Source organism: Urocampus carinirostris, chromosome 3 (genome assembly GCF_059441175.1).
Source record: "Urocampus carinirostris isolate Australia breed hairy pipefish chromosome 3, RoL_Ucar_1.0, whole genome shotgun sequence".
Lineage (NCBI taxonomy): Eukaryota > Metazoa > Chordata > Actinopteri > Syngnathiformes > Syngnathidae > Urocampus > Urocampus carinirostris.
Window position 1 is genome coordinate 62173646 of NC_142351.1, and position 24978 is coordinate 62198623.

A 24978-nucleotide genomic window follows, 5' to 3' on the forward strand; every position below is an offset into this window, starting at 1 on the left:
CGCGGGTTCAGAGCTTCGCGGGTCTAAAAAATAATAATAATTAATTTGAAAAAAAAATATATATATATATATATATATATTATTATTATTATATTATTTTTTTTTAAGCATTTTGAAAGGGGCGTTGCTACTTCGTGGTTCCACGTTCACGGGTTCAAAGCTTTGCAGGTCCCAAAAATAATAATAATAAAATAAATAAATTCAAGCATTTTTGAAGGGGTGCCGCTACTTCAGGGATTTTCACCTTTCGCAGGTGGTTTCTGGTTCCCATTAACCGCGATAACCGAGGGATTACTGTAGTGTAGAGTACGTGAGCTACATCGTTTTGGCCACAAGAGGCCAGCGTGGTCTTTTCCCCCCCGACTTCCAGTTGCCTGTCAACAACAAACATGGCCGCCTCCTTGACGAAAGCTGCCCACGATGTGGAAAAGAGAACCAGAACCGACGATGTTCTTTTAACGGAAGGAATCGATTTCAAATCACTTTTACTATCTGATGGGGTTCTGGACGGACTTTCTGCGGCGGGTTTTCAGAGACCTTCCCCGATCCAGTTGAAGGCGATCCCGCTCGGCCGATGCGGACTTGGTACCTCTCATTTCATTCATTTTCCTTTCCGAAAAATAGTCCAAAAAGTCAAATTAAATAAAAACAATACTACAACAAACGATGTGAAGTATAATGTTAAGTATTAGGAAGAGGAACATTTTCATTTGGTTCCACAGTGCTAAATTAATGGAACACGTACATTAAAGACATTAAAGTTGTTAATTTCTTTTTTAGTTTTTATACCTAGCACCCGAACAAAAACTGAGCTGCAACATCATTATAACAAGTACCAAATAGGACATATTTCCGAAATGCATCGTATTAAACTTAAACGGCTGGATACGTTTACACGAAGACAATATTACCATTGGAAACGTACTATTGTAATCTTCGCAAATTTTCACATATCATGGGGGTTCTGGTCCCTATTATGCAATAACCGGAGGATTGTAGATTTTCAACTATGTAAAGTTATGTAAACGCACACAATTATCCAATGGTCCAAGTCTGTCTGCAAGTATTACCATTGCAATAGTTAGGTTAGTCCTTTTAATTACTCCTCTCTGTATACATATTAAAGCAATCCAATTGTTTGTGTGCATGTGCAGTTTCCCTCTCCTGGGATATTTTGATGCTGCAAAAGACTGTGGCTCTTGTACTTCAGAGACAAATGATACACTCGAACTCTGGCCTACTCACCACAAATCAAGTCACGTTTATTTGTATAGCCGTTTATCACAAGAAGTCTGAAAGGGCTGCACAGACCACAGATTATTGCAAACTTCAGACTATTATTACACTATCCCCTGATCTAAAACCTTCATTAGGGCAAGGAAAAACTCAAAACCTCAACATCATGTAAATGAAGAAACCTTGAGAAGGGACTGCACATGAGGTAATCCCCTTTCCAGGATGAACAGGCTGCAAAGGATGTTGCAATAACAAATAATACACAGATATTGTCATAGTGAAATATAGGTCATTCATAAGCTATAGAATAGAAGTGTGTTTTAAGCATAGATTTAAACAGTTCCACTGAGGTTGCAGATTGAATCTCCAAATTCTTATGTGTATCTGTTGATTTGTCTGGGACTTCTTCCGTTGATCTTTGCAAAATTGCCACAGTTGTATCCAACCATATAACGCTGTAATTCATGGTGTTGACTTGCCTCGCAGAAACTCAAGTTGTAAGCAGAGGCCTAACATCCTACCCTCGCTGCAAGCTGTCACCTAAATCAAGAAAAAAAAATACTTCTGAAATGTATTTAGTGCCTTCTAGTGGCACAAAACACTTTCATTCAGTAAAAAAACACAAAAAAAACTTTAAATAGCAAAATACATGAACTAGCTTACAAATGTTAATTTTGATGAAAACTCACCAGCGAAAAATGTGTATTTCTTTTACATAGCGGAATCTCTACCTAGAAGTCGCCCCCATGTTTGTCTGGCATCTCGCTGCTACGCTGTGCACTGTGGCACTGGTTTTCGTTCTCATTAGAAATACAGTGCCATCTAGTGGTCAAATATTACACATCCATCTATTAATTTTCTGCACCACTCTTCCTTACTAGGGTCACGGGGGCATTTGAGCTCATCCCAGCTGATATTGGGCAGTTGGCAGGGGAGACCCTGAAATGGTTGCCAGCCAGTCACAGGGCATATATTCATATGCTCACTCTTACTTAGGGACAATTTGGAGTCACCGATTAACCTGCCATGCCAATTTGGGAGTAAAACCGGAGTTCCCAGAGGAAACCTACACACAGGGAAACCATGCAAACTCTGCACGGGGAGGCCAGGAACCACTCATTCCCTGTGCCACCCATAATACTCACTGGAGCTTTAATGAAAGGATTGTGCAAGTTAAACCAGAGATAGTCGAAATGGCAGATGTCAACTTGCTTTTGCAAGGCTTGATCACTATCTACTGTTATGAGTGTAAGTGACCCAAATTTGGGTCGCAACACAACTGTTGAGAAACACTGATGTAAAAGAATAAATCTTGCACAACAGAATCTAGGTAGAGTTCCAGCCTCTGTTCAAATTGCACAAGGAGAAATTTGAAGCACATATGACTCATTTTTAATATCTGCAATCAAATCAACAGTGATCCTTTCTAATGGCTATGTCTCTGATTGTCTTGTTGCAGATTTGATTGTACAAGCCAAGTCAGGAACGGGGAAAACGTGCGTCTTCTGCACCATCGCTTTAGATTCACTCATTCTAGACACTTGTGTCACTCAGGTGATTATACCAGTGGGAGGATTTCTGCATAGTGAGTCCGACGTGAACAAATCTGACCTGACTCATAAACGTCATTATTTTGACCTTATATAGAAGTCAAAGAATATAATAACAGTTATAAGGTAGAACTCGGGGGTCCACTGAACTTTTTGAGATTGTAGTTTGTATAACTGTATTGGAAATAAATTAAATTCTTGTTTTTGATTTTTCGATTTGACTCCACACATTGGCTGTTTCGAAAGCCTTATTTTAGTTTTATTCTCTATTTTGCCCAAAACCAAAAACGTCCTTTTTCAGAATTTTTTTTTTTTAGTGAGGAAATTCTGTGCGTGTCTATTCAAAAATCGTTTATTAATAAAATAGTGAGGTACCCAAAGATTTCCACCCCTAGAGGGAGTTTCTTTTTGTCTTTGTCTCAAAACATGTTGCCTTCTCCTAATCATTTTGGTTATGGTTTTCATTATCTGATGAGGTAAAGCTGCTTAACTGAAATGAAAAGGGGCAAGGATTAAAAATAAAGTAGTGATACAAACAGACTTTGTGCTATGTAGTCCACCCTGATTTGATCCGCTTCAAGCTCTTCCCGATTACAACGAGCCCTAATTAAGAATCAGCATTTATCGCCACACCCAGGTTCTGGTTCTTGCCCCGACCCGAGAGATAGCGGTCCAGATCCACTCGGTTGTCATGGCGATAGGTTGCGCCATGGAGGGCCTTCAGTGCCATGTTTTCATCGGGGGAAGACCCGTCAGTCAGGACAAAGCCCACCTCAAGAAATGCCACATTGCCGTCGGATCACCTGGTAAACATTTTCAACCCAAAAATGGTCGTCATCCCTCTTACATGAGTTATAAATATAATTTCTAACAGGTCGCATCAAGCAGCTGATCGAGTTGGGCTTTTTGTCTACAGCCAGCATTCGTCTTTTCGTCCTGGATGAGGCCGACAAGCTCCTGGAGGAAGGAAGCTTTCAGGAACAGATCAAGTAGGTGGACTTGAACGCAACATGACCAAAATGGTCCAAAATGCACCCAAGCTCATGAGATTCCATGCGCAGTTGGATCTTCTCCTCGTTGCCGATGAATAAACAGATGTTGGCGCTGTCGGCCACTTACCCGGAATCTCTTGCTCGCCATCTCACACGCTACATGAGAGAGCCCACCTTCGTGAGACTCAACCCGAAGGACATGGGACTCAAAGGTGAGACCAAAAAGTGTCCCGTCTCGTCCCTGCATATTGGTGAATGTTTTATTCTGGAATAATTTTATCTTTCCTAGGTGACAATTTTGCGATTTTGCTCATTTAAATACTATTGCTCATATTTATATATAAATATAATATAATATATATAATGTACAGTGGCTTGCGAAACTATTTGGCCCCCTTGAACTTTGTGACCTTTTGCAACATTTCAGACTTCAAACATAAATATATAAAACTGTAATTTCTTGTGAAGCATCAACAATAAGTGGGACACAATCATGAAGTGGAACACACTTTACTGGATATTTTAAACTTTTTAAACAAATAAAAAACGAAAAAGTGGGAGTGCAAAATTATTCAGCCCCTTTACTTTGAGTGCAGCAAACTTCATCCAGAAGTTCAATAAGGATCTCTGAATGATTCAATGTTGATCTAAATAACTAACGATGATAAACGGAATTCACCTGTGTGTAATCAAGTCTCTGTATAAATGCACTTGCACTGTGATAGGCTCAGAGGTCTGTTTAAAGGGCAGAGAGCATCATGAAGAACAAGGAACACACCAGGCAGGTCCGAGATACTGTTGTGGAGGAGTTTAAAGCTGGATTTGGATACAAAAAGATTTCCAAAGCTTTAAACATCCCAAGGAGCACTGTGCATGCAATAATATTGAAATGGTAGGAGTATCAGACCTTCAAATCTACCGAGATCGGGCCGTCCCCCTAAAACTTTCAGCTTATACAAGGAGAATACTGATCAGAGATGCAGCCAAGAGGCCCACGATCACCCTGGATGAATCACAGAGGTCTACAGCTAAGGTGGGGGAATCTGCAGCTAAGGTGGGAGAATCTGTCCATAGGACAACAATCAGTCGTATACTGCACAAATCTTGCCTTTATGGAAGAGTGGCAAGAAGGAAGCCATTTCTTTAAGATATCTAGAAAAGGTGTTGTTAAAAGTTTGCCACAAGCCACCTGGGAAACACACTAAAGATGTGGAAGAAGGTGCTCTGGTCAGATAAGACCAAAATCGAACTTTTTAGGTGTTTGGCTTAAAAGCAGCACAGCTCATCACCCTCAACACACCATCCCCACAGTCAAACATGGTGGTGGCAGCATCATGGCTTGGGCCTGCTTTTCTTCAGCAGGGACAAGGAAGATGGTTAAAATTGATGGGAAGATGGATAGAGTCAAATACAGGACCATTCTGGAAGAAAACCTGATGGGGTCCGTAAAAGAGAGAGAGATTTGTCTTCCAACAAGACAATGATCCAAAACATAAAGCAAGCGCTACAATGGAATGGTTCACCAAAAAAACATATCAAGGTGCTAGAATGGCCAAGTCAAAGTCCAGACCCCAATCCAATTGAGAATCGGTGGAAAGAACTGAAAACTGCTGTTCACAAACGCTTTCCATCCAACCTCACTGAGCTCGAGCTATTTTGCAAGGAGGAATGGGCAAAAATATCAGTTTCTCGATGTGCAAAACTGATAGAGACATACCCCAAGCGACTTGCAGCTGTAATCGCAGCAAAAGGTGGCGCTACAAAATATGAACTCAACGGGATTGAATAATTTTGCACACCCACTTTTTCGTTTATTTGTTAAAAAAGTTTCAAATATCCAATAAAGTCTGTTCCACTTCATGATTGTGTCCCACTTATCGTTGATTCTTCACAAGAAATAAAAGTTTTATATCTTGATGTTTTAAGTCTGAAATGTGGCGAAAGGTCACAAAGTTTAAGGAGGCAGAATAATTTTGCAAGCCACTTTATATATAATGTGTGTGTGTATTTATAGATAAAAAAATCATGAAATATGAAAAGTACATTTTCTAATTCTCTGATGACCAAAAAATAAATTGTGTTTTTTTTCTTACTATTCAATTCAAAGTTGTTTTTTTTACTAAATGAGAAGCATGTATTACACACTCTCCTTTTAAACCCTAACCTTGCCTTAAACCCTTGCCTTGCTATAAAACCCTAAACTTAGAAACAAGAGGCATGGCTTAAAACACTAAGTTTGTTGGGAACTCTTACTTTAAAACCCCATTCCTCACTTTAATACCCAAATTAAAAAACCCAGCCTTGCCATTAACACCTACTTTGAAACCATAAACTTGCATTGAAGCCTTACTTTAAACCCCAAGCCTTGATTTGAGACCCCTAGCCTTGCTTTAAAAAAGTTTTTTGAAACCTTACTTTGAAACACCACTTGAAATATACAGATTGTTTTATCTTCTCAAACCACTCTTTTTTCTTGAACAAAATAATCCTAAAAAATACTTTGAAATAAATTAGTAGGAACAAATATTAATATTAAATGTACAAATTATTATATTTTTGTAATTATTACATTTTTCTTAAAACTAATTTTTATATCTATATATTCATATTTTTTTCATCATGGCAAAAAAAATACAACAATTTTTGAATGACAAAAAAGACTTAATTTTAGTGAATAAACATGATTTTCTTGGCAAAAATTATTTCCAATTCTTCAAAACGTTTTTTAAAAATGTATTTTTTTTGTAAAATAAAAAGGCCGCTCGGCTTCAGACAGAACACGAAATATTTATTAATTTTTATTTGTAATTTACTAATGTTGTAATATATTTTAAGAACATTTTCTTTTTTACCTCACTTGGTGCCCATTTAAAGCTTTCATTTTTGCATTTTGGGCGGCAGTAGCTCAGGAGGTAGAGCGCTCGTCTTGGGATCAAGGGATCCCAGTTCGAATCTCGGCTCATCCGTGTTACATGTCGAAGTGTCCTTGGGTAAGACACTGAACCCCTGATACCCCCAATAAGCAGGTTAGCGCCTTACATGGCTGCAAGGCCGCTATTGGGAAATGTGGAGCACATTGTAAAGCGCTTTGGAAAGTCATTGACTTGAAAAGCGCTATATAAATGCAGATCATTTCATTTTCATTTAATTTTGATTTGAATGCTCATTGTTTCCTCCTGTAGGCCTAAGGCAGTACTACAAGCTGGTGCCATCTCACTCGTTGCCTCACAAGGTCTTCGAGGAAAAAGTGAAGCTCCTGCTCGACTTGTTCAGCAAACTTCCTTTCAACCAAGCTCTCGTCTTCTCAAACTTGCACACTAGGTGACCCCAACTGCTAAATTTGATGAATTTTGAAATGCAGTAGTACTTTTTGTATGAGAACCTCTGACGCGAGAATTTTGACTTTGGAGTTTCATTCGGAACAAAAATGTTACTTTACGTACAAGGGTAAATCTAAGTTGCGAGTGGTCCCACAGGCTTCCACTAAAGGTCGATCGAGACCACTCACCGCTCGAGACTGCTTACAGCCAGCATCAGCTTGTCCAGTTTGCGCGTGCAAACTACCACCAGGGAAAAAGATGCTCTAAAAGGTTTTTGTGTGTATGTTTATTTAAAGTTACAGTAACTTTATTTTCAATTCTTACATATCATCAACAGTCCTTCGATCTCATCCCTGTCAACCTCAGCCATTTGCTCCCTATATCAATGGTTGCAATTCCCCTTATTAAGCAATAATATACTTTACAAACACAACATGGCATTAAAGACAATCTTAAATCTTAAATGGAATTACTCACAGCAAGACAGCCTACGTAAATTATTGCGACAATCCCTCGGTTATCGCGGTTAATGGGGACCAAAACCACCCGCGAAAAGTAAAAATCCGCAAAGTAGCGACGCCCCTTCAAAAATGCTTAAAAAATATATATTTTTTGTAGTTATTTTATTATTATTTTTTTTTAGACCCGCAAAGCGCTGAACGTGGAACCGCGAAGTAGCGAGGTCCCACTGTATTGGCTATCTACGAAGACGTTGTTTGCTATCAGTGACTGAGACAATCCGAATTTGAGCCAATGTGGGCAAGAATAGATCGGTTTAACAAAACAAAGCATTTAACCTGGGTAAAACATATAAATTGATAATTCTCTGTCACTCCTGGAAGCGGGATTACCACTTGTGAGGCCCCTTCTCAATATTTCTAATTTTCCTCTTGGTGAGGTTTTGAGTTTTTCTTGCCCGCATGTTGGTTTAAGATCAGGGAAGATGGTGTAATTGTAAACTTTGCAGTCGTTTGAGGCATCTTGTGATTAGGGGCTATACAAATGTGATTCGACTTGACTCCTCCTTGCAAACAGATTCATTACGGCATCCATTGTGAATGCTCATAATGAACTCTCATTTTATTTAGTTAATGTCATCTTATTTATCTTTTTACTGTATTTTATATGTTTAATTAATATTTGATTGTGTTTTAATTGATTAGCAATATGTATTTTTTATCTATTTAGGGTTCCGATAGAATGGACTAATTCGTTTTTCATTATTTTAGATCGGGGAAATTCACTCGTTACATAGGCAATTCAAGCTACAAACACAATCCCGGACGTAGCTTGTATGTAGAGGGACCACATTAAACGAAATGGAAGATGTTTTATACACATTTTGTGTCTTAAGGGCTCAGCATCTGGCAGACATCTTGTCCTCCAAAGGCCTTCCTGCTGTTTGTATCTCAGGTGAGACACAAAAGGGGGTGGCGCTTCGATGACATAGGTCCATTCAAATTCAGTCTTTTTTGATTCTGCAGGTAGTCTGAGTCAGGAGCAGAGACTAGAAGCCATGTCCAAATTAAAGCAGTACCAATGCCGAGTCCTCATCTCCACTGACTTGGTGCGTTTTGGAAGAAAAACTAAACAAAAGTGTTGCCATGACAATTCTGAATGTAATTTTTTTTATCAGACCTCACGAGGCATCGACGCAGAGAAAGTAAACCTTGTGATCAATCTGGACATGCCACAGGATTGGGAAACGTACCTGCATCGGATTGGACGGGCAGGGCGCTTCGGTCGGTGTCCGTTTGGCTTTAGATTCATTACTGAATGGATGATGTTGGAAGATGTTCTCATTTAAAGTATCTATCTATCTATCTATCTATCTATCTATCTATCTATCTATCTATCTATCTATCTATCTATCTATCTATCTATCTATCTATCTATCATTTATTGTATCTTTTTAGGATCTTTGCTTGTATTGCTTTCAGCTTGTAGTGCATTCACTTTGCAACTCTTGTTTAAACACTAAACCTGATTCAAATACAAAGCTTTGCTTTTAAACCTTAATTTTAAACCCCACATTTGGAATTTGAAACTGTCATTGTTTTAGAACCCTAACCTTGCCTTAAAATCCTAACCCTGCTTTAAACCTTAACTATGCTTTGAAACCCTAGCCTTCCTTTAAACACTTACCTTGATTTCAAACCCCAACCTTCCTTAAAACTGTAGCCTTGACTTAAAACCCTTTTTAAATGCTAGCCTTGCTTTTAAACCTTTCTTTGAAGCCCTAGCTTTGCTGCCCGAACCCTACTTTTGAGTCGTAATCCTGCTTTAATTGCTTTGCAACCCTACTTTGAAACACTAGCCTTGATCTACAACTTCAACCTTGCTTAGAAACCTTACTAAACTAACCCTAGCCTTGTTTTGAAAGCGTACTTTGAAACCCCAGCCTTGATTTGCTACCATGCCCTAATTTATCTTAAACCCTGCTGTTGAAACCATTGCCCTGTTTATTTCTTTACCTTTGTTTTTTTTACCCTAAGTGGTTGATCTAAATCAAATATTTTCCGCAGGCACTCAGGGGCTGGCCGTGACTTACTGTTGCCATGGTGATGAGGAAAACAAGATGATGGCTATTGCACATAAGTGTGCCCTGACTTTGTTGGCGCTGCCAGGTAAAAAAACTGTAAAATAAGAATATGCAATAAATAAATAAAATACATACATACACTACAAAGAGTCCAGCAAAATAAATACATAAAATCATAAATATATATATATATATATATATATATATAAACACATACATAGCGTATTTTCTGCCCGTATAAGGCGCACCGGGTTATAAGGCGCACCCCCCCAAAGGTAGTTTATGTCATATATTTTCCATACAAAAGGCGCATCGGACTATAAGGTGGGAACGTCAACATCTCCTTAACATTTCAACGGCTTGCAAAGAAGAAAATACGTGTCTCAAACACGTGCGGACACAGTGCCTGTACGATGTCACCAATCTCTCAAATGTCATTCCACAAATCATTTGGAAGGTTAAACTCTTCAAGAAATGCCAACCATTTCTATTTTCTTTTTCGCTGGCAACTGCACAATAAAATTCGTACTTTGCTGTCCAAAGTACGAATTTTATTGTGCAGGGAAATGTGGTTCTTTACCGTGCATATGACAATAAACACTTTGAATTGAATTTAATTGAATTTAAAAATAGACTCATAACAGAAACATCAAGATCAGTCTTAAACAAGATACTGGAAAAATATAAAGCCGGGGTAGCTCACCAAAGTCGTCTTACAGCCATCACATTCAATAATAATCCGCAACCATGGTCCTCTTACATCCTTGGGTGTAGTAAATCCAACCGTGAAAAATATTTACATAATCCAAAACACGCAATAATGCCGACAAAAGAAGAAAAAAACGCCGAGAAGCATCTGCATCGATGGACGTTGCTTGTTGCTAGCTGTCTGTTTAGCCCCATGATTCCTGTTTACAAATTTAGACTAGTAAAAAATGTTTTCTCCAGGCCGTAGCGCAACCCTACTTGTGATTCACATACTTTGCGACCAATTGCGGGCTTTGTTTTTGCACGAGCCTGTAAATGCTAAAAATTGACCCGACTCCTTTCCCTTGGAATAATAGTGACCGATTCATATGATGATTGACACATTGGTTAGGAATGAAACGCGGGTATATATAGATAGATACTTTATTCATCCCCGTAGGGAAATTCACACTTCCAGCAGTCTCCTTTGTTGTTTTCTTAACAGATTAACAGGATCCCCTCAGGGTGCTTTGTTGTAGTTTAGCCACAGCGGAGTGGATGACGTCACACGCTAGTCCAAAGGTTTGACGTCCCTGCAGCAGATGAAATCTTTGTACCTGGGGATACACCACCTTGTGTTAGCGAATCCACCTCCTCTCCGCTTCCCGCAGGCTTCGTGTCTCTGTCTAACAGCGCTGAAGCTGGGTAGCTCCAGCTAGCTGCACGTTAGCGTCCGGGATGCTAGACGTGAGCCACGTTTCCGTAAAACACAGCAAACTGCACTCCCTGTGCGCTTTGATTTTTTTTCCCCAGCACAGCCAGTTTGTCGGTCTTATTTGGTAGAGAGTTCACATTTACCATGATTACGGACGGTACCGAAGACTTATAACGCCGCTAACCGCTTAGCTAGCTCTGTATCCACGATAGGGCCCCTTCATCACGCCGGCACGAGAATTCTTCAGGGCAAGGAGTTGATTCCTCGAATAAACACATTTTTGTGCGTTAAAACCCATAACAATAGGATAGAAAGTAATCCAAAGTGTAGTTGTCAAACGGGACGAAGAACACCGAAGATAGAAGCATACACTTAAAACAATAAATCACAAAAAGTGCGAAGTAACACGAAGCTTCTGGAAAGGCAGCCGCTCGAGGTGGTGCCGCTTTGATCGCAATCAATATATTATTATATCCCAGCATACACTGCGGACTACTTCTCCTGAAGATCTAGTCGGCAGCTGCTTGCCAGTTGCGAGACCTTACGACTCAATATCGATCCATATAGAAGGCACACTGTATAATAAGGCGCATGGTCAGCTTTTGAAAAAAATAAAGGCTTTTAGGTGCGCCTAATAGTGTGGAAAATACGGTATACAAAATAAGCAGAAAGTATGCCAACATAAAAAAAGTTTCCAAGTGAGGCTACAATACATAAGGCATATGAAGAGGAGTGGCTTTTTTCTTCCGACTGTTTGTTTACATTTGGGTTGCGAGACTGGTAAAATATGTGTTTTTATTACAGAATGTTCTGGCCACAATGAGCGACAGAACAATGGCTGTAAAATCTCAAGTGCAAAGCCCAAAATTCCTGACAATCGCTTTTATACTCCAAGGGCGAGCCATAATAAACACAAAACCTAAAGTAGAGAGGCAACAGAACACCTCAACAGTCCTTTGTCTGAACTGATTCTGGCAAGCACCAATAACCCTTCAGTCTTGTAAAAAAGAAAAATTCACAACAATCTGCCATCTTTCCTTCCAGCCACCATCGACGCCAGACTAATGACTGAAAAATGTGACTGGGATGTCTGCGCTGAGGCTTCGTCTCCGAACCACTTTGAGGACAAAAAAAAGACTAAGGAGCCACGCCCCAAAACGTGTCAGCCCCTGACCACTCCCGTCAACATCACAAACGAAACCAGGAAGTCCACTCACAGTGAAGAACGCCCCTTTAAGGCCCCGCCCACTCGCCAAGAACTGCAAGACTCTCTGCCCAAGATCCCACCCCTGTCTTCGTTCAAGACCCGCTCTCCTCCTTTCGTCACTTTTGAAGAAGCCCAACGTGATTTCCGAGACTTCATCATGACCGGACCGGGAAGGTCCGTAGAGGTCGTTAGAGAATTTGGTAACCAGGGAGATGACCTTGACCGTTGCCGGGAGACTATCACCCTCGATGACCATGACGGGGGAGGCGGGATTTGTCCAGGATGGACCTCGGAGGTTAACCAATCAAAATCCATCCCTGCTTCTTCAAACCATGAAGAAGACTCGGCTAGTGAGCCCAAATTGTGTCGAGAGACAACAAAAAGTGAAGAAATGAAGTCATTTCCAGAAGAAGTTTCCAAAACATTTCAGGCAAAAAACAATACCCAAACAACACCTTTGCCTGTCAACCAAAAATCAGGGAACAATTCTTTAACTGCGCGAAAAGAGCCGCAAAATCGCAACGACAGGAAGCCAGTGACAATGAAAAAAGACCAAAAATGGAAACAAGATGAAGAGAAGTCAGAGGTGGAAGACGAATCAGATTACTGGAGGGAGTACTACAGAGCCTGGAACAATTATTACTCATTTTCAGAGCAAAGTTACTACGCCGCTGCCAACAATTGGATGGCGGCTTATCGCATGAATGCTGTTTACATGCAGGAACTGCTGAGAAGGTGAACACACTGTTGAATAATGTCATCATGATGGGACCTTGAAATAGTATCAATATTTTTCTGTACTTTTGTGTCTTTTTTGGTGGAAAATATCTTATTTTGGCAAAGCACTTTTAAAATTTCATTGTCTACCACAAGTTGTCAAATTAAACTTCAGAGCTTTGTGTCAATACTCGTTTTATACTATAATGCTATGCAAGGCCGTGGTGGCCCTACCTTGCGGACACATCAATTGTTGAAACATTGGCTTTTGCTGTTGAAGCCAACTTTGAAATTCAATATTTCTTTTAAAACACAATTTGAAACTGTATTGTCCGTATAACACTGTAGGATGAAAAACTAATTGTACGACCCTGTGTCCCAAAGCCTGGGACTTAACCAGCTAAACCACTGACGATGAATAATTTTAAACGTAAGTTCAGGTTTTCAAAGTCGGTTTTGCATCATTAAAACTAAGGAAAATCTGTTCTCGTTATCAATTAAACTTTGACCCAATGCTAAATCTATTCCACCCTGGTCATCCTGGAAGGGGGATTACCACTTCTGAGGCCCCTTCTCAAGCTTTCTTTTTTCCTCACGCTAAAGTTTTGAGTTTTTCCTTGCCCGCAGTTGGTTTAAGATCAGGCGATGGTGTCATTGTAATCCTGTGCAGTCCTTTGAGACATTTTTGTGATTAAGGGATATACAAATAAATGTGACTTGACTAACTTGAACTTGGAAGTCTAAAAAACACAGACTTAACCAGCTGAGTCACTGACAAGACAGAGTTGTAAAAGTAGGTTTTGCATCATTAAAGTTAAATACCAACATCAGATTTCAGCATCTCAGCATGGACTTGAGTTACAACCCTGGGTCTATGAGACTTTACCAGCTGTGCTACTTATGATAAATATACTTAAAAGTAGATTGAGGTTTTCAGAGGTTTCACATAATTTGAATTAAAGAATTATCAATAGTTGTTGAGGGATTAACTTGGACTTAAATCCATATTCCTGTTCACAAGTCAGAAATTTAACCAGCTGAGCAACTAACAGTGTATACCTTTAAAAGTGGATTCAGGTTTTCATAGTGGGTTTTGAATCATTACAAAAAGAAGGCACTCTGATTATCAGTTTGCAGCAGTTCAGATAGGAATTGAACCCATAACCTAATTTCTCAGAGACAGGAACTCAACCAACTGGGCTACAGGCGACATGTTCTACTTTAACCTCATTACCACTTTTCAGTGGATCAACTTAGACTCGAATGCATGACTTTGTAGGGACTTAACCAGTTGAGCTACTAATGATGAGATTCGGGTTACAAAAGTAGGTTTCACAAAAATCAAGACCTGAGGAACTCAATGATTTCAGGCCGGTCGCCCTGACATCACATGTGATGAAAACCATGGAGCGGTTGCTGCTGTTGTTGTTGTTAGATCGCTTCAAGTCGTCTAAAGATGATCTTTAGGAACGACATGGAACGCTTCGGTTGTGTTACGAGTTCCGCGAATTGGCCGCTCCGAAAGCGGATGAGGTCAGCTTTGGGTAACTTGTACCGAAGCGTTCGTGTAGCGGGTGGGAGACGCATTCGTCGGCCATGTGGCCGTCCACAGGACACCACGTGGAGGTTGCGTTCCTTGTCCTGCAGCGGTTGCTGCTGCACCACCTGAGGCTACAGGTCCGTCACGCCATCGACCCTCTGCAATTTGCTTACCAGGAGAAGGTGGGAGTGGAGGATGCTATAGTCTACATGCTACACCGATCCCTCTCTCACCTGGATAGGGATAAGGGGGCTGTGAGGATTACATTTTTGGACTTCTCCAGTGCCTTCAATACCATACAGCCTCTGCTACTTAGTAGGAAACTGACAGAGATGGGAGTTAACTCACACCTTGTAGAATGGATTACGGACTACCTGACAGGCAGACCCCAGTATGTGAAACAGGGGGGCTGTACATCGGACACTGAGGTTAGCAGCACAGGATCTCCGCAGGGTACCGCGCTCTCTCCGTTCCTATTCACTCTGTATACATCGGACTTTCAGTACAACTCTGAGTCTTGCCACGTGCAAAAGTTTGCTGATGACACTGCGATCGTGGGATGTATCAGAAGTGGGCAGGAGGAGGAGTACAGGAAACTGATTCAGGACTTTGTCCAATGGAGCGGTGCAAACCACCTGCACCTGAACACCACCAAGACCAGGGAGATGGTGGTGGACTTCCGGAGAACTAAAACTCACCCGGTTCCTGTAACCATCAAAGGAGAAGGTGTAGAATTTGTCCAGACCTACAAATACCTGGGTGTGCAGCTGGACAACAAACTGGACTGGACTGCCAACACAGAAGCTCTATGTAGGAAAGGTCAAAGCAGACTTTACTTCCTCAGAAGGCTGGCGTCCTTCAACATCTGCAAAAAGCTCCTGGAAATATTCTATGAGACAATTGTGGCAAAAGCCCTCTTTTATGCGGCAGCGTGTTGGGGAGGCAGCGTCAAGAAGAAGGATGCCTCTCGTCTCAATAAACTGGCGAGGAAAGCGAGCTCTGTTGTGGGCACAGAGCTGGACAGCCTGACAGCAGTAGCTGAGAGACGGGCACTGGAAAAGCTGCGGTCAATCATGGACAATTCATCACATCCACTACGCAGCATTATATCCAGACAGAAGAGCAGCTTCAGCGACAGACTGCTGTCACTGTCTTGTACCACGGACAGACTGAAGAGCTCTTTTCTTCCTCATGCCATGAGGCTCTTTAACTCCACCCGGCGGAGTAAAGGCCCACATTAAACCCCACCCGCTACACTACCGTACTTTTATTGCAGTGTGTATTTTATGTAGCACTATTTAAATACTCTATACAACACGCTACAGTGGGTATTAGCATGTCACATTGGGTATTTGTATATTGTATTCCTTTTGCTTTACTATTGTATTGTTCTCAGCGAAGGGATGCTGCTGGAAATGTGAATTTCCCTGCGGGGATGAATAAAGTATCTATCTATCTATCTAAGGAAAGTCATAGTTAGCAGTTTTCAGGGGCTTAACATAAACTTGAAACTTTAACTCTTTGTTATAAAGTGAGGAATCAAAAAGGCTGAGCAACTGACAATGTGGACTCTGAAGAATCTACAGTTAAACTTGATCAAAAGTAGATTAAAACAAGAGCAATAGACCATTATCAGCTCCAATGTGGTTGAACTTGGATTTGAATTAAATACTCAAGTTTAATGTCTCTGTTAAAAGTATACAAAAGATAGATTTTGACTTTCGTGTGCAGTTCAGATTTGTAACTATAACCTAGTGTGTTGGAGACCAAACAAGGGGAGCCACTGACAATTAGAGTTTATAATATCTATGGTCATCTATGGTTTAGGACAGGGGTGGCGAACAAGTTTGACACAAAAAGCAGAAATGATTAACTGTGAGAGTCAAAGAGCCACACCACGCACTGACCTTCCATGACAGACAGACACACACAATTAAAAACATATTATTTCCCATAAGGAAAATGTCCATCCTCAATACACAAAAAAAAACTAAACATGAAACAAGGCAAAGAGACACAGTATGTAGAAAGTATGATGAGGCAAAGAACCACATTCTTATTGGCCAAGAGCCCCATGCGGCTCTAGAGCCAAGTGTTCGCCACCCCTGGTTTAGGATTTAGAGTTTCAGGGCTCTCATTTTAAGTAAATTATTTTTACTGCTTCTTGAGAATCTGAATAATGCTTTTCTTGTGTCATCTCCTTTCATGTTTAGAGCTGGTTGGTGTTGGAACATAATGCAGTTGATCTGTCGAGCCGTTATTTCCCTGCATCCTCCTTGTGTTTTGTTCAGTTAGAGCCAGCGGATATCCTACTAGATCCTGAATGTCCTTCTTTCATGTTGTGTTCATTTAGAACTAGATAGTGTTCAACATTGTACAACAGAACCAGTGGGTATTTCTTTCATGTTTTCTTCACCTGTAGCTAGATAGTGTACCGGCATTACAATTTATGGTCTCATCGTCATGGCACTCTTGTTGTTCCGTCCATGTGGGAATGTTTCTTGAATTGTCTTCCTTTCTTATTTTGTTCTGTTAGATCTGGTTGGTGTTGTTACATGATATAGTTCTAGCCTTGGGTTCCCTGCTTCCACCTCTATCGCATGTTTTGTTCGTTTAGAACGAGTTTGTGTTCCAACATATCCTGGGTCTTCTTACTTTTGTGTTTTGTCTATTTAGAGCTAGTTAGTTTTTTAACATGATGTAGCAGGGATGTGTTGGCATCAATTTTGATCTGTTCTGTTTCTGTACACAAGCTGATACTTTGATCTAATTTAATCTACTTTATGAACCCCGATGTGATGTATAGGCTCTCAAACGTCTGAAAAGCTACACTGTACTTTAGGGCTTTGCATGTGTCTTTTGCCAGGATTTGTGTCAAGGCACTTCCATCAAAATTGACAAACATCTACTTTAGAGTGGTCTGCTTTCATGGGTCTCTAATTTCCTCTTGCGACCAAATTGGGTACTGCAGCCTCTGATAACCGACCACTCCAAGCAGTCCACCCCAATCTTCTATCGGCCAATGCCAAGCCAATTTTGATTATTGTAAACAAGCCCTTTTCTAAATCTTGTTTTGTTTGTACATATATGTAATCCGCTTCTCTGGCCACTGCATCCTGGCTGTCTGAACTTGTCTTGTAAATCCGGAGATCCTAGCAAACCTTGTTCTGTTTCTGTACACCACTTTGTTGTTCTGTTTTTGTAAATGATCCAATCTTTTTTAAAGTCCTATTTTTTGTGGGATCCACATCTCCGGAACCTGACCTGTGTGTTATTGAGAAGCAAAATCAGTACTCCCCCAAGTGTTTGGATCCCTTTTCTTAAACGTAATTATTTTTGTTGGGAACATCTTCACGTGATTGCAGCTAATCGTTGCTAACAATCCTTGATTGGGGGTGGGCGGAGGTTCTCTAGAGCCTCCCCTTCAATCTCATGATTTTCTTCCATTTACTGTACTCAAAATAAAACATCTAAAACACGTCCGTGTAAAGAGCGCAGAAGGAAACACGCCCAACGATGGATGCATGGAACAACACAGTCTCGGACTCGGACCAGAAACCCGACATACTTTTCCTCACACTCAAATGCTTCATCTTGATCCTGACTCTGCTGGTTGGTTTGCCGGGCAATGCGTGGGTGTGCTGGGTGGTCTTCCGCACCAAAAACCTCAGAACGAGCCACAACGCGCTGCTGGTAAGCTTGGCGGCCGGCGACCTCCTCAAATGCTGCGTGGACGCACCGCTTTTGCTTGCCTCTTTGGCACGCTCGAACCGCTGTCGGCCGCCGGTTCCGATGCCCGCTTGCACCCTGCAACAATTTGCTTGGCAACTCTGCAGCTGCGTGCAAATCCTCACCTTGGCTAGCATTAGCGTGGAGCGCCACCACGCCATCTCCTTTCCGTTCCAGACCGAGCGCAGGAGAGCCCGAGTCCGGATTTGGATTCTCTTCGTTTGGGTTTGTGGGTTGGTTCTGGCCGGACTCGCTCTCGGACTCTCGCAGGAATCTCTCTTTTACGCGCATTGCAGGGTGACGCAGTCCCATGGAGACTCAAACACGGATCCGTTCGGATTATATGTCTTGGTTCCTCTTTGGGGCGTGTCGTTGATCGTGATTGTGGTCCACTACGGGCGGATCATCAAAGTGGTTCGAAGGCACCGGAAGAAGATGTTCAGCCGGGGGGTTCGGGTGGTGCCCACCGTCTCCGGGCGCGCTTGGAGCTGTTTGGGCGATTCGGAGGCGACCGCTCCCGCTGTGGCCGGACGCCGTGTGGCGAGGTCCGTTTCAGGCGAGCCCGTTTTAGGTCACGGGGCCCTCCGGTTTCCCGAAATCGTGGGGGCGGTGTGCCTGCGGACCCCCGCTGCCAGAGAGCGAGGGAAGAAGCAAGTGGAGGGCAAACTTGCCAAGCGCTTCGGGTACATCATCGTGGGTTTCACGCTTTTTTGGTTGCCCATTGTGGTAATCTTGCTGGCCAATCATCTCGTCACGCGGCCCCATGCCAGAATAGTGAGTTGGACCGGAACTGAACTCTGAAAATCAGAAGTCAGCTACTATTTTAAAGCTGAGAGCTATTTATTATTTGTAAGCGAGACATGCAAGAAAAGCTGTTAGTTTGACATGCATCTCTAAATTAACCAGTTCTCATGTTGTTACTATGTTATTACTGTTATTACCCTGCTGTAATTAAGTAGTAGTGGAAGTGTCAATCACTTCCAGTTCAAAAATCCAATTTCCTAGAAAATGACAATGCTTCCTTTTGAAGCTGATTAGGCTTCCAGCTTTGATATACATCTCTAAAACAACTCATTTTAGTTCTGTCTTTTTATTAGGTTATTATCAGGTTATCCAACCATTTTGAAGTTGAAAGCCTCCTTCAGAAGTATAGTAATAGTAGTGAAAATGTCAATGATTTATGAGGCCAAGTTAGAAATCCAATTTCCCAGAAAATATCAATGACCCATTACTGGTTAGCAACGTTTTTGAAGCTGAGCAGTTTGCTATGCATCTCTGAAATAACCAGTTATCATGTTATTAGCAGGTTGTTATTATTACAAGTAGCAGTGTCAGTGATTTCACATGCCAGTTAGGAATTTAGTTTCCTAGAAAATTACAATGACCCATCACTGGTGAATAACCTTTTGGAAGATGAGAGCTACATTTTTTTTTCTGATTAGCGCAAAAGGCTCCCAGTTTGATATGCATCTCAAAAATAACTATGTTATTATGTTATTACCAGATTGCTATTCAAAGATTAGCGAGAAGAGCTACCAGATTTTATACGCATCTCTAATATTACAACTTATGTTATTACGATGCTGTAATAATTAGTAACAAAATCGTCAATGACTTATCATGCCAGTGAAAAATCCAATTTCCTAGAAAATGTCAATGACCCATAACTGGTGAGCAACCTTTCTGAAGCTGGGAGCTACTTTCTAAAAATACTGATTAGTGAGAAGTTTGAGATGCAGTTCTGCAAGATCTTATCATGTTATTAATGTGTTGTAAACGGGTTCTTATCCAATTGTCTTGAAGCTTAGAGCTATATTTACTAATTAGAAATAACAGCTGCTAGTTTGATATGCATCGCAAAAAGGACTTATAATCTTATTAATAAGTCATTACTATTTTATTAACAGGTTGGGCACTTGGGCACCATGTTGCCGAACCCTGCACAAACTATTCCATTCATATGATATATACTGTAAATATAAAAATAACAATATTATTAAAACGCCATAATAATGTATGACCCCCCCACCATCACTGTAAACAAAAATGGAATGGGACAAAAAAAACTATGAAAAAAGCAAATTGTCAATTTCTTAATCGGCAGCGTTTACGAATAAATCAGCATGCTGTAATGTATTGATTAAAGTCAAATTTGATATATTTCAGTACAATGAATCTTAATAACTACAGTAATGTTCAACTTAGAGAAACCGTGCTGAGTTTAAACACAGAAATAATCAAATTTAGGCTTTTTTTTTCCAATTTTTTTTTAATTCATATCAAATATTCAATTCAGGGAAAAAAAGTGTGTTAAGTTTAAGGATGCACCAAGCCACTAAATAATTTTCCTCTCAAAAATTGATTTTAGATTTCATTTAATTTTTGGGGCATTTAATTTCTTATTATATTAGGCAATTCTGTAATTCTTTTTGAATAATTAATTAATATTTATTTCAAGAAAATAATTTTGATAAATATGAAGACTGAGAAATTTAAAGTATTCTTCTTATAGTTGTTCTATTTGTATTAAAACAAATTGGATATTAATGTGTAACTTATATTAGATTCAAGAAAAACATGAAAAGTTTAGAAACATACCGAAAAGTATTTTCTTTCAATAGTTTATTTTTAGATTTGATTTATTTTCAATATATCTATTTCTTTATTTGATTAAACAACCAATCCATTGAGAAAAAATAACATGATACATTTTAGGACTGAACAAGATATCATAATTTTCTCTCAATAATTGATTTCATTTTGTTGAAATTAATTGTATTTTACTTAAAAAATCATACCCAATTCAGGAACAATACAATTCAAAGTTTTTTTTCAACCGTTGACTTAATTTGATGTTATTAAAATGTCAATGAATTAATATTAAATCCAGGGAAAAAGGTATAAGAATATATCAAGAAATCAAAATGATGTTTTTCTCAATAGTTATGATAAAACACAAAATAAAAACAACTATAGGAAACTTAGTTTGATTTATTACTCTATTTTTTTGCCTTTTTGTTTCATCTTTTGTTTAAGGGCTGAAAACGGGTGCAATGCCATTCCTGACCACTTGGAACTCACAAAGCAGATGTGCTACCTATATCTTTCATTTCCAAGTATTTGATGTGAATTTTTGTGTTTTTCCAGCTTCTTTCGGAGTTGGAAACGTTGGCTATGGTGCTGACCTGCGTTCAAGCTGCCGTGGATCCTCTCATCTACACTTTGGTCACCAAACAGTTTCGCTATGAACTCGGAAAGATTTTCTTCTTGTTCCGAACTTGTCGCTTGAAATCCGTCCTTTGAAATGTCAGCGCAATTGTAAATACAGTATTCCCCCGGTTTTCACGGTTAATATGTTCCGTTACCATTTACAAATGAATGTTCACAATGTGAGAACCATACAACACAATTAATCATTAGCTTCCCTCAATGAGGATATTTGATGTTAAGCACAGTGGGACAGAGACGAATGATCCATGCAAACATCTGCTAACTCACTAGGACATTTTTTTGCTACCCACACAGCAAAAAAACACAGTTGTAAACCATATTTTTCAGATTATAGATCTTTCCAGATTATAAATCACACGAGCCAAAAACGCATATTAAGAATATTATTAAGTTTCACTGGGGTCGCATTTTGGGGTGAAATTTAACACACTACTATCCTATAGCATATGAAGAACCTATATTTTATGTTGACAATATCTGTGTATTATTTGCCCTCATGTAGGTTTTAGATGAGGGAAGTGTCCTAATAGTCTGTGGTTTTTAATAATCTGTGGTCTGTGCAGCCTTTTGAGACTCTTTGTGATTAAGGGCTATACCAATAAACATGACTTAACTTGATTGAAAACGACTCTTTAATGGTGTAATATAGTAGAACAGTGAACACAGAGCATTTGTACCTCGTATAGAAATCCCTTTTAAGCAAGAGGAAAATATTTGCTTTGTCAACCCCAATTCTCCCCAACCCCCCCCCCCCCCCCCCCAATAGATTTATTCAACTTGCCCCAAACAGAAAGGACTAATTATCCCAAGAGCCAAGAAGAGATCTGAAGGTTCGAGAGCGTTCTCCATTCGTGCCCCAGTGCTGTGGATTGCTCTTGCCCCTGAGATTCGATCTGCAACCTCAGTGGAAACGTTTAAATCTAAGCTTAAAACACACTCCTATTCTATACCTATAACCTCTATTATATGTTGACAATATCTGTGTATTATTTGTTATTTCAGCATTCATTGCAGCCTGGTCATCCTGGAATGGGGTACCTCATGTGCGGTCCCTTCCCAAAGTTTCTTCATTTTCCTCATGTTGAGGTTTTTAGAGTTTTTCCTTGCCCTCATGTCGGTTTTAGAACAGCGGATGGTGTCATAGTAGTCTGTGATTTGCAATAATCTGTTGTCTGTAAGCCCTTTGAGACTCGTTGTGATAAAGGGCTATACAAATAAACATTACTTGACTTAATTGGTTGCACCGTGCTACTGCAATGATGAAGTAATCTATTCTATGAACAGTCAAAATATCAGCGATGCACTAAGGGAATGAAACGAGAAATGGCGAGGGAATACTGTATGCCCCTTAAAAAGTCAACAAACTACGTACGTGGCAGAGATACATTTTTTTTATCAGGCGTTTTACAGTCAGGACATAAGACAAGATCATAAATAATATCAAACACGACAATATACACACAGCAGTAGTTTTAGAGGAGGGAAAACATTTCCAAGAAAAAAACAAAACAATTGTCTTCAAGAACAGTGGGTCGGTCCCCAACCTTTTCAAATATTTTTGTAGTTTTTCTAAAATATTAGAACCATTATGGCCTTGTGCATCGTCCAAATTGCACAAGATGGGTAACTCGCTGCAACACACTCCTGTTAACGCAAAATGTCTTGTTGAGCTGAGCGCCAAACCATCAAAAATTCAAACTAAAAATAAATGAATAAAAAACACACTAACAAAATGTGTGTTGGTGTTGTTTGGTCTTAGTGGACTCTGTCAGATTCTCAACGTCAGGATCCTCACACCTCAATAATCAATCTTTGATCCATTGCCACTCCTTTAGACCACAGAAAGTTGGTTTGATTTATCCCTCATTGTATCTTCTGCTGGTGGGAAAAAATTAAAATGCACTGTCTGGTTTATGTTCGGCATTACTGTAGTCTAACCGATAAAACGGAAATAAGAAAAAAAAATAATAACGCAAGTTATTTTCCTTTTTTTTTTGACCCAGTCCATGGCCCAATAGTTGGGGCTAAAATGAAACGATTAGCAATAGCTAATGCACATAGATTAAGTTTGATTCATCCCTCAATGTATCGTCCATGGGCAGGGACAGGACAGTTGCACGGCCTGACGGCCAAACGCACCGTAGGATCCAAACTGACATAATTTCAAACGCACCACCTAAACATGTTTGGTGTGAGCGCAGGGGTGTCAAAAAAGCAATAAGAAAAATAAAGTAGCGTTACGGCTGCGCAGTGGTTAATGCATGTGCAGCACAGTTATGAGGTCATGAGATCGAACCTTCCAGTGTGGAGTTTGCATGTTCTCCCCGTGCTTGTGTGGGTTTCCTCCGGTCACCTCCCACATTCTCAATAACATGCATGTCAGGTTAATTGGCCGGTCCAAATTGTCCCTAGGTGTGAATGAGCGAGTGAGTTGTCTGTCTCTGTGTGCCCTGCGACTGGCTGGCAACTGGTTAGGGTGTCCCCTGCCCACTGCCCGAGGACAGCTGGGATGGGCTCCAGCACCCTCACGACCCTACTGTGGATAAGTGGTGCTGATAATGGATGGATGAAGAATAAAGTAGTGCATCTTATCTCTCTTTCTCTATGATTCAGGTGCCAAATTACCCACCTGGATTTTTATATTTTATTTGTGAAGAAGAGGGTTTCTCTCTCATTGACTTTTTTAAAATTGGCTATCTTTCATTGTTTTTAGTTTATTTTTCTTTGTAGAAGATCCTCACGTAAGATGGATTTCGTCCCCCTTACCCACTCGGGAGAAAAATAATCATAGAACAATGACGGGTCCGTGCCAAGTGTACGGACGGGTTTGCGTTGCGCGAAAGGGGGACGGAATCCATCGCAATGACAGGTGGATAGTTTAAAAAAAAGTCAGCGAGAGAGAAGCCCAGCTTAAATTCATGATAGAAATTTAATGCTGCATTCCAGAAAATGGAGAAGTTGGATTTATTCCAATCGGCTGGTACCAGATATGACCTCAAAGAGTCCGAAGCGAATGTAAACTGCAAAGGTGGCTGATCGCGAAAAGCAATTTTTTTATTTTGCGCATTAAAAGACATTTGTACCTCCAGCAAACCTGCTTTCTCGCAACTCGTGTTAAATACCTACATTAATAATGAAAATTTGCAGATAGAAATATTTTTAGGATTGTCTAAATTATGTTTTACTATTTAGCGTCTTTGTTTCCGTGGGCATCAGCATTGAGTGACGTCTGATTGAAGCAACTCTCATGATTAGTTATTATTTTTATGAATTTGCGACCAGAACCTCTTATTTCAAATGTCATTCCAATATTTCCCGGGTCGAAGTTGGAAAACTCCAAATTTCTTCTTTTCTGGTATGCATCATTTGGCCCGACCCAAGCCGAATTTCGTTTCGGTCTCGGGCTTAGAAGCCTACCTTACACATGCAGGGATTCTCGCTTCCAACTGTGCCCACCCGTGCAAAACACACTTGATTTTATTTTAAATGTACTGCCTCATAACGCCTGATTC

The 24978-nt window shown here is 40.2% G+C and overlaps 2 protein-coding genes across 3 annotated transcripts; both read left to right on the forward strand.

Annotated features, from left to right (window-relative positions):
• Positions 1-360: 360 nt before the first annotated feature.
• ddx20 (DEAD (Asp-Glu-Ala-Asp) box polypeptide 20) lies at positions 361-21498 on the forward strand. Of its 2 annotated transcripts, XM_088332892.1 has the most exons (12): positions 361-585; positions 2696-2790; positions 3424-3592; positions 3661-3775; positions 3848-3990; positions 6961-7099; positions 8453-8511; positions 8583-8665; positions 8735-8840; positions 9624-9725; positions 12087-12984; positions 21383-21498. In XM_088332892.1, the coding sequence occupies exons 1-12, from the start codon at positions 390-392 to the stop codon at positions 21417-21419; spliced, it is 2142 nt and encodes a 713-aa protein (XP_088189018.1). In that variant the 5' UTR covers positions 361-389; the 3' UTR covers positions 21420-21498. The 2 variants fall into 2 exon arrangements, with proteins under 2 accessions (XP_088189018.1, XP_088189019.1); XM_088332893.1 differs by lacking the exon at positions 21383-21498 and having other exon boundaries at positions 12087-13154.
• On the forward strand, positions 17992-21538 carry LOC148370378 (5-hydroxytryptamine receptor 1B-like). The gene is made up of 2 exons (XM_088332894.1): positions 17992-19009; positions 21383-21538. Exons 1-2 carry the CDS (start codon positions 18023-18025, stop codon positions 21536-21538), a joined length of 1143 nt encoding a protein of 380 aa, XP_088189020.1. The 5' UTR covers positions 17992-18022.
• Positions 21539-24978: the final 3440 nt, after the last annotated feature.

Bases quoted from the DNA above. Each gene is read 5' to 3' on its own strand.
- ddx20 (XM_088332892.1), top strand. From the start codon at position 390: ATGGCCGCCTCCTTGACGAAAGCTGCCCACGATGTGGAAAAGAGAACC. The intron at 3,593-3,660 runs GTAAACATTTTC...AATTTCTAACAG, and splicing joins CATTGCCGTCGGATCACCTG to GTCGCATCAAGCAGCTGATC. The intron at 8,841-9,623 runs GTCGGTGTCCGT...TATTTTCCGCAG, and splicing joins TGGACGGGCAGGGCGCTTCG to GCACTCAGGGGCTGGCCGTG.
- LOC148370378 (XM_088332894.1), top strand. From the start codon at position 18,023: ATGGATGCATGGAACAACACAGTCTCGGACTCGGACCAGAAACCCGAC. The intron at 19,010-21,382 runs GTGAGTTGGACC...GTGTTTTTCCAG, and splicing joins CGCGGCCCCATGCCAGAATA to CTTCTTTCGGAGTTGGAAAC.